The sequence below is a fragment of the Poeciliopsis prolifica genome, unplaced genomic scaffold (assembly GCF_027474105.1).
Source record: "Poeciliopsis prolifica strain line A6 unplaced genomic scaffold, Auburn_PproV2 SCAFFOLD004, whole genome shotgun sequence".
NCBI lineage: Eukaryota > Metazoa > Chordata > Actinopteri > Cyprinodontiformes > Poeciliidae > Poeciliopsis > Poeciliopsis prolifica.
Window position 1 is genome coordinate 14,958,832 of NW_026562379.1, and position 14,646 is coordinate 14,973,477.

General features: G+C 36.7%; 1 protein-coding gene across 1 annotated transcript in view; it reads right to left on the reverse strand.

Moving 5' to 3' along the window:
• cntn5 (contactin 5) overlaps positions 1–14,646 on the reverse strand; it is a 134,275-nt gene that overhangs the window by 25,681 nt on the left and 93,948 nt on the right. Inside the window, exons 9-12 of the mRNA XM_055028705.1 lie at positions 13,240–13,421; positions 10,110–10,246; positions 9,866–9,995; positions 5,970–6,114 (exon numbers count right to left, since the gene is read on the reverse strand). Coding sequence (XP_054884680.1) covers positions 5,970–6,114; positions 9,866–9,995; positions 10,110–10,246; positions 13,240–13,421 — 594 coding nt within the window. The remainder of the gene's footprint in view (positions 1–5,969; positions 6,115–9,865; positions 9,996–10,109; positions 10,247–13,239; positions 13,422–14,646) is intronic.

The following is a 14,646-nucleotide window of genomic DNA, read 5'->3' on the forward strand; positions in this document are numbered from 1 at the left end:
ATCCAACTGCAGTCTAACTGTCCCTTTTTTTTGACCAGTTTAACTAAATATTTTTGGACTAATTGATAGCCTGTGCATAAAGATTAAACTTTTAACCATATACAGAAAAATACAAAAACAATAGGCAATGGCATTATAGCAAAAGTAACTCCAACAATTTATGCACTTGTGACCACTAAAAAGGTCCCTATCCAGCAGGGATAAATGCAGTATGCATTCAAGGAAACAGATTCAGAGGGTAAAGAAACAGCTCATCAAGGTTTTGATGACAACACAATTTCTATGTTTTTAGTGTGTACAAAGTACAAAGCAGCTTTATATCAGATCTTGTGGCTTTCAAAGATCACAATAGGCTTTCATTTGAATAATTACAGTATAATTTAAAACTCATCAAAAGAGAATTTTTAGTACAATGTTTGCAGAGAATGCTACACAATGGGAACTAAAGTACATCTAGGGTTCTTTGTTCCCCTGCATCACTATTTCCATAAATCTAAATAAGTAGAGCTTTCATCTTGTGTAGGAACGGGGCTCCACGTGTCGCAACCTAAATGTTACTGCATTCAGTGAGTGGAGAAAAACCCCAAAAAGACTGTCAAACTCTGATATGCGTATCACCAGGCGGTTTGCAAAGAAAGCCCAAGTGTAACATAGAGGAAAACAAACCTGCAAACATCACTCCTGCATTCATAAGTAGGCCCTCATTCAGCTCAAGGACACAAACAAGTCGGTGCAAACATTTTGGTTTGACTTGTAACAGCTGGGGAGTTAAATGCTTGACATAAGATCGTATAGGATTTAACTTTATGCAACAATTTGGCTGAAAGGCAGAAATCACGTCAGGATTTTGTTTTGTTGATTTTAAGAAAGAAAATCAATTAAGTCGCTGGTATATATATATAAATATATATATATATATTTTTTAGAGGAACATATTGCTCACATTGAACTATTTTAATAAGGCCAACCTTAATCTTTAAACTTATTTAATCAACAGAAAAAAATCCCACGCTGAGAAATAATTATACTGAACAACATCCTGTAGCACAAATACGCACAAAAACTCATTAAAATAAATATACCAGTTTTCTTATTATCATTATTTTACACTTTATAGGATGATTAGTGTCTAGGAACCTTGAAATACAGTAATTTTTTTATTTCCTTGGGATATAAATATGAGATTACAACGGTCACCACTGGCCTCAACCCCGAATGAAGATGTAATTTTTGTCTTTTTATCCAGCGATTCGGATGGCAAGGTGTGCCACGATTTGGCACACAATGCCAGAATTTTAATGTGCATTAAAATCTGTCGTTAAGTCTCTATAACATTTAGAGAAAATCTACAAGATAAGCAAAGTTTAAGAATTAAGAAAGAAAAGGTGTCTTTCCTTTTTCCTGATAAGTTTAAACAGGTAAAGTTGCTGAAGTCGAGAAGGACATTTTCTCTTATGTTCTGCTGTAAGAGCATAAGAGAAGCATTAAGTGTTAAAGGTTCCTCTCTTGGTATGCTACAGGCTACAGTACAGTCTTAAAGCATCTGAGAATGTTTCAAAGGGTCTGTTCAAATTCAGGGACTTCAGTCTTTGAAGGCTGCATTTAAAGAACAATAAAATCACAGTGGTGCAATGAAGGCTATCCAAATTCAAAGACAATTTCAAATGTGTCCTTATTGTCTGATCTGAAGAATGGATGTGGTGAAGACCAACCTATCCGAATATTGTGGGCTAAACAGGAGATTTTTTGTGTGTGTGTGTGTCAATGCCGGATGAAGTAGGAGAGGAGTTCAGTTTTATATACATTAAAGTCTGGAGATACAAAAACTTTTAATGTAAAAGTGGCTGTGTTTTGAGACTACTGTTATTTCACAGGCAATACATTTAAAAATTTTGATTTAAACAAAATATAATTAACTAAAAAGGACAGGCCAAGGTGAGGGCAGCGATAAATCTAAAGCGAGCCTGTCCAATATCACAATCACTGAATTCTGGTCTTTGTGGTCAGAATATGCTAGTTTGGCCCTTTAATTTTAATATTCCTTACGCTTTTAAAAGGGGTGCCGATACATTTATCCAGGCCTGTTCACAATCTGATTTAATTTAAAATAAAATAAACAGAGTTTAGTATCAAGATACTCGATGCACTAGAATGGAGTTTGGAGAATGTTGAAATATAATTTTAAATTAGCACAATAGTACACAGGATAACCTTGATGCATATGAAATATACCATGGAAAGTTAGAGTGTATTCTAAGTTAGAGTTAAAAAAAATGTTTTATTCAACATCAAGCAAAAGGCATTGAAAGATTTCTTGATAATTTCTCTACTGTTTGGCTTTTATCCATGCAACACAGAGCACTTTTAACACCAGCAAGGTGATTGGAAATGGCAACGAAAGACTCATGGGGGTGAAACGAAGTCTACCTACACATAGACAGTTAGGCAACCATCCACAGCCAGGAGACATTTTTCAAATTAGGGAGGATATTCACTTCCGACAAGGACACTGAGGCAGAAAGGACAAGATATAGACTACTGGGTATACAGAATATGCAAATGAAGCCAACCTTAAAAAGAACCTAGAGGAAACAGCAAAATATCACAGAACAAATCTGTAACAAATCTGTTGATTTGCAGGGTATCAGAGATAATATACAAACAGGGTGATCATTGCTTAAATGCTGAATCGTCAGATTCTTTAAAAAGTTTGGAAATTTGAATAAAAATTCCCAAATTAGTCTAACAGTAAGTCTGTATATTTCAACTGAATCTGCCACGTGTTTTGAAGCTAATGGGATTAATACCTTCTGTTTAAGAGACAAAAGCCCTGAACATTACCAGAAATCCATGTTAATTACAAACCTTCATTAAGTCAGCACAGCTGTCAATGCCAGATAAACATGAGGTGGCTTCGATTCCTCCCCTCTTCCTTCAAGAACACAGCGTCTCTCCATCTATACACTCTTTACTATAGATGGTGTCAGAAAATCCTTGCAGGAGTCACCCTGACCCGGACCTTACAATGCACGGCTTCTCCCACTTTGTTTTAGTCGTTTGAGATTGCAATCAGCCCTTCACAAGGTTGATCACGATTTAAACAGTGACTCTCCTAAACACGGTGTCATCCACTTCATTAACTCACTTTGGGACATTTAAGTTGCAAAAGACAGGCTATTAAGAGCGTCAAACTGAAACGAGGTTTCAGTCTAAGATAATAAAGCCACTTTCTGTTGCATCCCAGCTTTACTGAAAGAGAGATTATAGGAAGATGAATTGTACACATCTGTAATATCAGATTTCAATAGTGAAAGCCAGTGGTGAGCATTGTTAAATAAATGTTAGTTGGATCAACTCTGCAGCTCTAATCATAAACATTAGTTCTGCCAATTCTAAAGCGCTTCACCGACATGGTATGTAGCAGAAGCTACATACCAAATTGAAAGACCACAAACCCCCAAATCAATTTCATTTTGACATATATTGCTGCTCATGTTCATATATTTTTCTGTAGTGTCAATTTTTTTTAAATTTTGTTCCTGCATGTTTCTTGTTCGAAATACGGTTATGGGGGTAAAAAAAAAAAGATTGATGATGTGACAAGAATTGGAATTGTTGCATGAATAGTGTTCACACCCTTCAGAATAAGAGCATATTTAAAATGCCTAACTGAAGAATTAACAGTTGATAACCAGAACTTCAATGAAGATACTGAAGTTTGTTCAACTGAAAATTTACAAAACACCCCAGTAAATTAGTGTTTTATAGTTTGTCAGAAAAACAAAAAACAAAATTGGGCGAGCTAAGTGTCCTAAACATTGTCAAAGTTAGCAAAAACGGCAAGACAAAGAAAAATTTGCTCTGCTGTTAATGCTCTACCGAAAGTGTACCCCCCACTGGTGAAAGTAAATTGCTCTAAGATGAGAGATTCCACCAATTTATTTTTAATACAACTTCAGCTGTTTTATAAGGAGTTCTGTAGTTCCCTTCTGTTTTGTAGAGTACTATAAAAGAGTGACACTGACGTCAACTTCTGTTGAGTACGTGTACAAACAGCTATGGATATCAAGCCCAAGAGCAAATTGTGGAGAAATTTAACAAAAGGTTGGACAATGAAGCACTATTTCTAGCTTTGCACAACTCAGAGCTCCATGAAATCCGTCATCAACTACAATCTAACCCAACGATCTGGCTTATTTGGAAGAAAATAATTACTTAAAGAAAGCCATAAGTTACACCTGAAGTTTGCTACAAACCCCATATGGGGAACAACAACCAAGAAGGTTGGATAAGACTAAAAGTGAACTTTTTGGCAAACCACTGTGTGGGAACCAAGCAGTGAGCCTGAAAACCTGATACATTTTTCAACAGCAACATGGTAGGTGGTCAGTATTGATGGGGAGATGGATGTAATTAAATAAAGGGCATATAAACAAATTAGGTGCTTCAAAGGACTTACAGCTGGGGCAGAGGCCCAGCAGGATAATGAGACTAAGAGTAAATAAAGCTTATTCCAATTCATTAATAGCTCAGTCACACCTAATTCTAATTGGACATTTGCAGTAAGACTTTGAGCTAATTTGAAAAAAACAACAAAAAAAAGACTGGCAAAAATTGTAAGTCTAAATGTGCAAAACTAATGGAAACAAAAGATCTGCAGCTGGACCAGCAGCCAAATATAGTTCTAGAAACCAGGGGAAATGAACAAAAATTCATACAACAGATCCTTTTTAAACCTTCCTTCCTTTTCACAATTCTGTTACTTTGTGATCAACCACCCAACATTTCAAGAAAACAGACATTCCTGTTGCAATTGAACAATTTATTTAATGACATTCCTAATTCACAAATGTAATCTTTTCCAGAACAGAGTTTTAAACAAAAATAAGGTAATCTAAAAATGTACCAGTGTAGTTCAAAACAAAGGCGAATTTCACCCTCCAGTGACATAACAGCATCAAACTCATACCCAAATCCGCTTCAGTCCACCTGTTGGAGTTGTAAAGATTTGTAGCTGTCTGACTGAAGGAGCCACACACACTGAGGATCTGATTATCAACCCAGTGCCCTTACCATGAGGCTGTCGAACAGACTACTAAATCTTGGCTGATAAACAAACGTTCCCTTCCCTCACTCAGAACTTCGGATTCTCAGTGGTAAGTGATAATTTCAGCTGCGGCGCTCAGTTTGATTGATGGGTTCTTACGCTTGTGCGGCCCCCACCAGGTGCACGCAGGAGACGGTTCTCATAAAAGATGAAGCAGCAAACTGCATGCGAATTCCAAATGAAAATGTAGGGACTAAATTGTCAGCATTCTGGAGGAGCGGAGGGGGTAAAGCATGAGCCTCCAAAGCTCTGCCGGTACCTATAGTGTTTTATTCCAACAGTGACACTTAATTTCAGAAACTGATATAAAAATGGGACGTGTTGGAACAAAACATGCCTACCAACCTTCAGAAGCCTGGGCCAGAATGATAACAGTTGGAGAAATAAATATAAGGGAGCCAAAAAAAAAAACTTTTATAAGCTTATAAAGAGCAATAAAATGTTTAAATATTCCAGCATAAATGACAATAAAAATTTAATACTATTTTTTTTTAAAAACTGAAATGGAAACAAATTTGTCTGTAAACCATCTAGCCTGTTATTTTTAGTGTGCAACAAGGGGATTACAGCAGAATATCAACAAGTTTATTTAAACTTTCTGTGAATTGAACTATATATGATGATATATAAATATATAATAAAGATTTAGTAAGCAGGTTTTTTGAGTAACCTGTCCAATGTTTGTCTTTAACATTCTTTTTATAACATAGAAACTTAAAGCACAACATGCATCAGGAAGCTCACATGCTCAAACTAGAGCCAGGCGTTTGTGAAAGCAAACGTCTCACCTATTTCAGGTCTTGTGTTACTTCAGCATGAGAGGGTTTGTGTTATTTAAATAAACCACCAGAGTGTTTTTTACCTTTTGTTTGGTTGTATCCTCCTGTCTCCTTTTTTCCATGTTATGCGGGGTTTGGGCGATGCTCTCGGCTTGCATTCCAGGGACACGTCTTTTCCAAGTGTGGCTATGACCCGAATCGGATTGGGGACGAAGACGGGTGGAGACGCTGTGGGACAAACAATCAACGCTTTTTTTAAACTGTGGATTTAAAAATATGTCTATAATGGCATGGGTCACTTCATGAAAAAAACAAGATCATTAAAACAGATTGAATTAAAAAAAAAAAAAAACTAAAGCATTTTCCTTTTAAAAAAAAATACATAAATCAGTGAGCTACAGAAGGTTCCATATTTATCATATCACCCTGCACAATCAGCAGGATCAGAAGTGAACATCTATGGGGGAATTTTTCTGCCATAATCCAAGAGCACATATTTTCAGTCTGAAAACAGGATTTCATGTCTTATGTTCTCAAAATGTTTAATACTTTTTACTTACATTTTTATTTTGAAAGCAGAGCTTCATGTCTTTCTTCTCTAAACTTGCAATGATTGAGGTCAGACTGAAAATGTCTGTGCCCCATAATTCCCCCATAAACATCTGCTTAAATATTTGCATTTTTGGGCCGCCAAATCTTTTTTGGAGGTTTTTATTGGCGCTAGTGCCCTTTATTCACGAGCAGATTCACAGGAAGAAGATCAGAAAAAGAAGGAGAGGACATGCAAAGAATGACCAACTGGGAATCAAACCTGGGACTGTAAACTTTGTACAGTGTATTTGGTCTACCACTGATCCACCAACCATGATACATGATGTTCAAATACTTCTGTCAGTTTGTTAATTCCTTAATGGGTTAACACCAGAACACATTAAAGACGTGTGGTTGTTGTATCAACCTCACAGACCACTCAGGTTTCTTGATTCAAATATACTTTGAATCTCCAGAACCAAACATGAAAAATCAGCATTCAGTTTTAATGCTCCGCTGATCTGAAACAAGCCTCCAAAAAAACTGCAAAACAGCAAAAACACAGACTTCTTTCAAATCAAAGCTAAATTCCCATTTCACTTGTTTAGAGTTGGTTTTGATTAATAATAACTGGAAGATTGATTAGTTCTAGTTTTCATCCCAATGTTTGATGGTAATTATTCTTGATGACTCTGATGATAGCATTTGAGAAAATGTGACATTTATTGCTTGTTTGATGTACTCAACATAATTAGTTATTGTGTTATGTTTTTATCATGTAAAGCACTTTGAAATGCCTGGTTCCTGAAATGTGCTATGAAAATAAACTTGACTTGACTCTGATGATCATAATCAAGCATCAATCTTGTAACTATAAATACAAGTGAAGATGTGGGCAATTGTAGCCTCAAGCCTGTTAGTGACAGTGAAGATTATATATGTGAACTTACCATTCCAGGACCTGAATACAAACGTCTCTCATTAGCGGCATAATAAAATTGATATTTGTCAAAAGACGATACAAAACACTGTAAAATGTTCCAAAGTGCCATTTAACTGAATTTTTTGAATGTTTTATATGACCAGATATTGTTTAGTGAGACAAAGTGCCAACTTCAAGATGACATAGTTAGGATACTTTGTATTTATTATTATTTATTTTATTATTGGCATTAATTTAACCAAACTGCCTGAGAGAATAATAAGTACATAAGATACAAATGGTAAACAATTATGTAGCTGTTTAGAGAACCATGCACTGGCCATGCACAGCCTCTAGGGCTTTGTCAACTGTGGTTATTCAAATCTTGAATGATGCCTCATAGGTGACGTTATATACAATGACAATTCAATCTCATCTGTAGCTACAGGCCAACCCTTCTCCCTGTAACACTTGTGTCTTTGAGCCTGAGTAGCTGTCTGAGTGGCGGAGGTCCCTGTAGACACAAAAAGGAGCAGAAACCGGAGCAGTTGCTGTGTGTATTTGCTTTAATCAAAGCTGGTGGCAACCACCACTCACATGCCTCCATGCTACCACACTCCCAGAAGAGCTGGATCTGGGACAAGATCGCAGACGTGAGGGCAGCCGTTGACCCCGTGCAGCCTCTGGTGATCGCTCATCTGCAGGCTGTTATTAGTCATGTAATCTGTCCTGATAGTGTTCGCTTCTGGACATCGAGACAGAGCGCAGGTCACTGGGAAGACGTGCCCGTAGGGTAAAGTTATGAAAACATTCATCAACGGCTTCCAAATCTCATACAACGTGACTGTGACTCCGAGGAAGCCATGAGTATCTGGTCGTCAGCTTGGATAAAGCCTTCTAAAAGCCCAACAACTTTTAAATCTTGCAGACAAAAACCTTGAATCTTGAATATAAAGCTCACCAAGCAGTGTTGTTCTACACAGACATCCCAGAACATACACAAAAAACTTTATCCATTTGCAGTAAGATTTTCAAAATGCCACAGATTCCCCTTCAGAAAAGGGCAAGCCATAAAAGACAGTAAATCAAGTCATCCCTGAGGGAAAAATGAAAGGGGAATGGATATCACCAGATGTGTCCCAGTATCGAAGATGACAAGGAGAAAATAGTGCATCAGCACAGAACAGTGGACAGCTATTTCAGCACGACTCTTATGTTTTAGCCTGCAGCCTTAAGGCATAGAAGCACTTTTTCTTTGCCTTTTAATGTCTAAAAAAATTTCCAAGTGCACACAATGCTGGTTTGGCAGAAAGAGGAAACAATAATGATACAAAGTTATTCATAAGTAGGCAATTGCCAACAATTGCAGGTGGTCAGACAATTATGGCAATCCCTGACAAGGCACTGACTGTCTTGCAGAATTAAGTTAGTTTGAAGAAAAAAGGACAATGTTGGCTGTTTGCAAAGTCGTGCTATGGAAAAAAACAAAACTTCATTTATCATTCTTATGAGGTAACACTACTGTTTCTTGTACAAATGCATCTCAGTAAAATAGAACAAGCTCTAATTTTGCTACTATCTGTTAAAAGAAAAATAAAACAAATCCCATCTTAATATACAGCCTGGTGCAATGCTGTCTATTTCATGAAGCACACGTGATATATTCCCACAAAGTAAGATCTTTGCATCTGAATTCTTAAGCAAACTGTATTCTGCCAGTTTTATGTCATGACTCAGTTTTTAGAAGAAAGCTGTGTTTTAGAGAATTGACATACTAGAAACCCACAAACCCATCGAGGTTTCTTAAAGTTCTAATTTTGATTAAAATACTTATTTTAACAAAGTATTTCTCAATTTTCTGGTATTTGGCAAACAAACAATTTCAGTAATCTAAATTGAGATAAACGTGGAGAGATTAGTGAGAGAAAACAAAGGTTAAGTGCATTTACTTTCAGTGTATTTAAACATCTCGTTTCAGGAGTTTTTAATGAGGTCTGGCTTGGAAAACACAGATTCCACTGACAAAGAAGTGATGAAAGTCAAGAAGTGAAAGTTTGTTTTTCTTGGAAGTGGGGATTTTCATGTGATAGCAAACAGAGCACTGATGAGAGCCTAATGAAGTCATTAAAATCCACCAAACAAACCACTGCCAGTGTTTGGTTCCATTAGCTGAAATCCATACCTACAAGTTACTGGCTTACATCCTCTTCAGAGTAGTGCCAAAATGTTCTGGACCCTCATCAACGTGATGTGCACATACTCCTCAGTGAATACAACCAGGAGAGTCATTAGTTTGTTCATCTGTCCAGTGCCTGGGTTAAATCAGGGGCCATTGATTGGCAATCACCATATCTCACAGTTCAGCATTCTCCTCTTGCTTTTCAATCTCTTCGCCTATCAGACAGTACCTTAATCAGACACCAGTGGTTCAGCCGGTATTAGATTAAGAAATGTACTCTAAAGGAAAGTGACGTTTGTCTAGAAATTAGCAGTTTGGTCTACATCAATAAACCAGGTGACAAGTACCTAAAATCTTCAGCTCTGCATTGGAGAAGATGGCTCCATATTTATTCTCAGCCACACACTGGTACATTCCTGAGTCCGTCTGCTGCACTTTGTTAATGGTCAGTTCCCCATTCGCTATTTCAACTCGACCCTGAAACGAGGCAAAAGCACAAGGGAAAATCAGGACTTGAATGTGGACATTTTTTACCTCTGCATGAAGTGCGCAATTAACGATGAGGAGGGGTTCTGTGTGTATTAAAAGTACCTGGGATGTCAAGGGCAAACCGTTACGAATCCAGCGATAGGTGGGCCGGGGCCTCCCAATGGCCTTGCACTCCCACTGGAGCTTTTCTCCACTATCCATCTGAGTGTCATTAATCATTCTGACCCACTGAGGGAGAGCTAGAAGACGGAGAAAAAAAAAAGAGACATAAAAATGAGTAGTAAATCCTTAAAACATGCAAAAGCCACAAGTTTGTTTTTCTGTAATTATAACCGCCAACAAGGAAAAAAAACAACATCCAAAGAAATGTGTTGCAAACTTTTGATATTTAGATAAAAGTCCAAACCACACATTTTGTGTTCCAAAGAAGTCTTGGCATTATTAAGGCATAATATAACTCTCCAGGTCAATATATTAAGCATTTACAACCTTGCAGAATAGGCCCTAAAAATGATAAAAATGGAAAAGCATATTAGGTCCCTTACGATCAATACTTTGAGAAACCATTTACCGCTGCATGTCTTTCGGGGCTATGACTCTCTCAGCTTGAAACATCAGCAAATTAAAATACAGTGGACTATTTACGGTTCAGTATTCACAGATTTGTGGATTCTTCTGTGGACTTTAACCGTGGAATCTATGTGCATGTTTGCAGATTTTTTTGTGTGGAAAATCTAAAATATTTGAAAAAAAAAAATGCAGCTTGGGAACCTGAAATATATAGCCACAAGGCTACTTTACCCCACCTTTAATGACAATTGCAATGCCAGCCAACACTGGTACAATTTTTGGTCCAACTGAATAGATAAATTTATCAACATCAGTTTGTGACTAGGCTTCACTGCAGTCACAAATCTTTATAAATTTCATTGTGATAATGTCAGCTAGATCAACAAAGAGTAGGTCATCGCAATTGTTACAAATACAAATCTTTACCCTGATGGTCCCATTAGAAACTCTATAGTAACAAATTGGTTCCAGAAGCCATCTAATTAGTATATAGAGTATATTAAATAAACTTTTAGATGCATATTAAACCAGTAGACATTCAAATGCTAGGCAACTGTGTCTGCCTTGCAAAATAAACTGATGCCATACATCTGAACTAGTTGTTAATAAAGAAGCAACTCAGACAAAAAAACAAGAGTCAGGCGTTTCTGGGACCACAAGCTGCATTAAAAAGAGGGAAGCCTCTTTTAACTTCTAACTGCACAACTCTTTAATGAATGTGTGCATCGTTGTGCAATTTGCATGCTGAAAATGCCAGGAGGCAATTAGAACTGGAAAAAAATGAACACACAAAATTTTCAACATGCAAATATAGTAGTTTTTGTCTCTTTTTTATGAGAATTTTTTCTTTCTACTGCAAAACAGCCCTATAAGCTCTGCAAGCAAGTCAACTACCTTTTCTTTCCTGCATTAATGTCCCTTTGCTTGCATTCTAGAAACCATGAAAACTGTTTTTTTTTTCTTAATCTAGAAGACCCATTCTGTTGCCCACCCTCATGTTGTAAAATAGCAAAATTGCAAAAAAAAAAATACAATTTTTGTTGTATAATAGAAAATTTATACAACATAATTGCAAAAGAACATTGTAGTTTTTTCAATTACATTACAACAATTAATTCTTTAGTTTCTTCACTAAAAATTTTTATTTGACAATTTAGAAGCAAACGCGAGAAGAAGTATGATTCTCGTTGAACGAAGTGGAGAAAAAGTAAACTAATAATCTCAACAACACAGAGTTTTGAAGGGTTTTAAATGTTAACTGGAATGTATAAGATGTATATATATATATTTTACAGCCCTTAATAATGAGCTTTGAAATGTACATACACGTTTTGCTTGATTTATTTCAATTTCTGCTGTACAGGAATATCAAAAAGTGTAGATTCAAACAGAGCACAGAATTTCCTCATCACCTCCTCAGTGTGTGTAGACATCCCGAGTATTGAGTTGTTTCTTCCACGGCCAGCAGACTCTTTTCTTTTCCATGCATATGCCACCTTCAGCAGAATACGTTTGGTCTGCTTTGATTGAATGATTATGGTCAGCAAGGTCTCCCGCACAATGAAAGTTCAAGCTGCCAGGTGACCTGTGTAAATTACATTTAGTGCAGGGCTGCTACAAATTAGCTCCCTATTCTCCTTGTGATGTCAACAGAATGGAAGTTGCCAAGAACTGTGGGGCCTTGGAAATGTGTTCTACCAAGGTTGAGGTAGTCCATTATCTTTGTCCAGTGCACAAGGCACAGACAAAGAGAAATGGGAGACATGTACCAGCTTAGATAAGTTTATGATCACAAGTGCAGCCAGCAACTCTGCTCCTCTTATTGTCAGGAGGTTAAAAGCAGCACTTTACTTCATTCCAAAGAAACACATTCACATTTGAAGCTTCATAACTCAGTAGCAGAGCATGCAAATATTGACAAAATTTCTGGCTTTAAATAATTTGTTATTTGAAGGATTTTGTGTTCCTTTAATAATCAAATATATTCTGGGGCCATAAAACTGTGCACAGTAAATGTATGAAGCAAAAATAAGTCTTTCCATTGTCTTAAAAAAAGCATTTTGCGACACATCAACAAATATTTCAAACATTTGTTAAAACAACTGAAAAATGAAAGCAGTAAAAATAATACAATATGCTCTTTAAAAACATCAAAAACAATATTTTTGAAGTTGTTTCAAGCCACACAGAAAAGCAGATTATATTGAGAAGGAGAAAAAAAGCCCAAATTGTTTTTTTAATTCTTGTTGGAACATCCCACTTCTTTCTCAGCCTGAAGAAAACAGCAAACCAGGCATGACAGAAAAGTCTCAGATTTTCTGGGACACATGCAGGACAAAATCCTTTCTCAACAGTTTCTTGCCTTGAATTTGAAAAAGACAAGCACCAATTTAAAAATTGCTTGGAAGTTGGAAGTAGAGCCATGCTATTACTGGAATAAATTACCAACAATTGTGATAATGTATGCTTGCTCTTGGATAATGCATGATGGCTGAGAAGAAGCAAAATGATCTGAACAGACCAACAGGGGATAGCAGCATGGATGCCTGAATAACCAAGCTGTAAGACTGCATGCATACCAGATATTCATATTAAAAAGATATAATTTTTGCCAGCAAAAAAGTGCAAAGAGAAAGTGCAAAAGTGGTGCTCTCAGACTTACTATAGACCAGCAGATGCCCTTTGAAAGCAGTTCCTCCTCTTGTATTCTCTGCCTTGCATTCATAAGTTCCAGAGTCTTCCAGCTGAATATTGGGAATCTCTAGTACAGCCTGGGACTTTCGGAGTCTTGCCTTTTTGGGGAAGATGCCATTTATCTTCCTCCATGTGATTGTTGGCACTGGACTGTAGAAAGATAATTTTTACAATTTGTAATACATTGTAAAATCAGCATTAGCCTCATCTATGGTCAATAATGGGAATGATGCAACTTTCTATTACAAACCATCAGATTTCATTAGAAATATTACATTGAATTTCACCATCTATCAATCACACTTTAATAATGTGGGTGTTTTGGAATTTTATGCTAAGTGACTGCACACAAAATCAAATCAAGATATTTTCATACACTAAATAAAAAGACACATTTTTTCCCTCTCTGTCTGCAGTTAAATCAGACCAAACATCTCTTGTTTAAGGTCAGTTAGATTGACTAAAACATTTCTATTTGCTAAAGGTTAGTACTGAATGACTTAGGTCAAATGTTTTGGTTTTCCTTCCATAAGTTTATCTGCAATATTTTATTGGAGTCCTTTCCTTCTCAGAACTGGTATAACTGGGTCAGGTTAGTTTGTGTCAGTTAACCTATAAGAGTTTTCCAAAAATATATCATCATCTGGGCTTTCCCTCATTGTTTTAAAGAGACAGTAACCATTCTATACGTAAATTTCTGATTTGGGAGACATAACTAAATAAATCTCTGCCCTGTTCTCTCTGTCATTGTGAAATTTAGCAAATAGACTTAATGGTGGGTGGTGTAGCAGACTGTATATAGTTTGGTTTTGAGCTGTCACTAATTAAAACTTGATTTTCATCAGTTGATTTAAGAAAGTTTTCCTGTGCCAATTTAGATGCCTGAATTATCTCTGTTGGTAATTAAACAACTTTTTGGGTTATAATAAGTCAATATGTTCAATTGTATGCAGAAGCAACTGATTGAGTTGCTAACTGAGCTGCTGCAGGAGTAAAAACTAGCTTAATCCACACACTTCTGTGTTCTGTTTTGCTTTAAAAATCAAAGCAGATCACAGAAGATATAGCGATCCTAACAAAGCGAAATCCTTGAAGAAGGAAGTTTAAAACATTTCTTTCCTTGATGGGCGAATGTGACAAGCCCAGCAAACAAAATGGATGAGAAAGGAGTGCTGACATGGACTCAGCAGGAATATCAGGATTGCAGCATAATGCGTTTCATTAGGGAGGGACTGCAGAAGTATCTTCCATACTCCAGCACTCTGAGATTATATGGGCAGACAGAGACTTCAGACAGAGTGGCAGATGCAAATAGCTTTTCACGCACCCGGCAAACCCCCAACTGAAATGCTTCCATCTGGGAAATTGTGCAGGA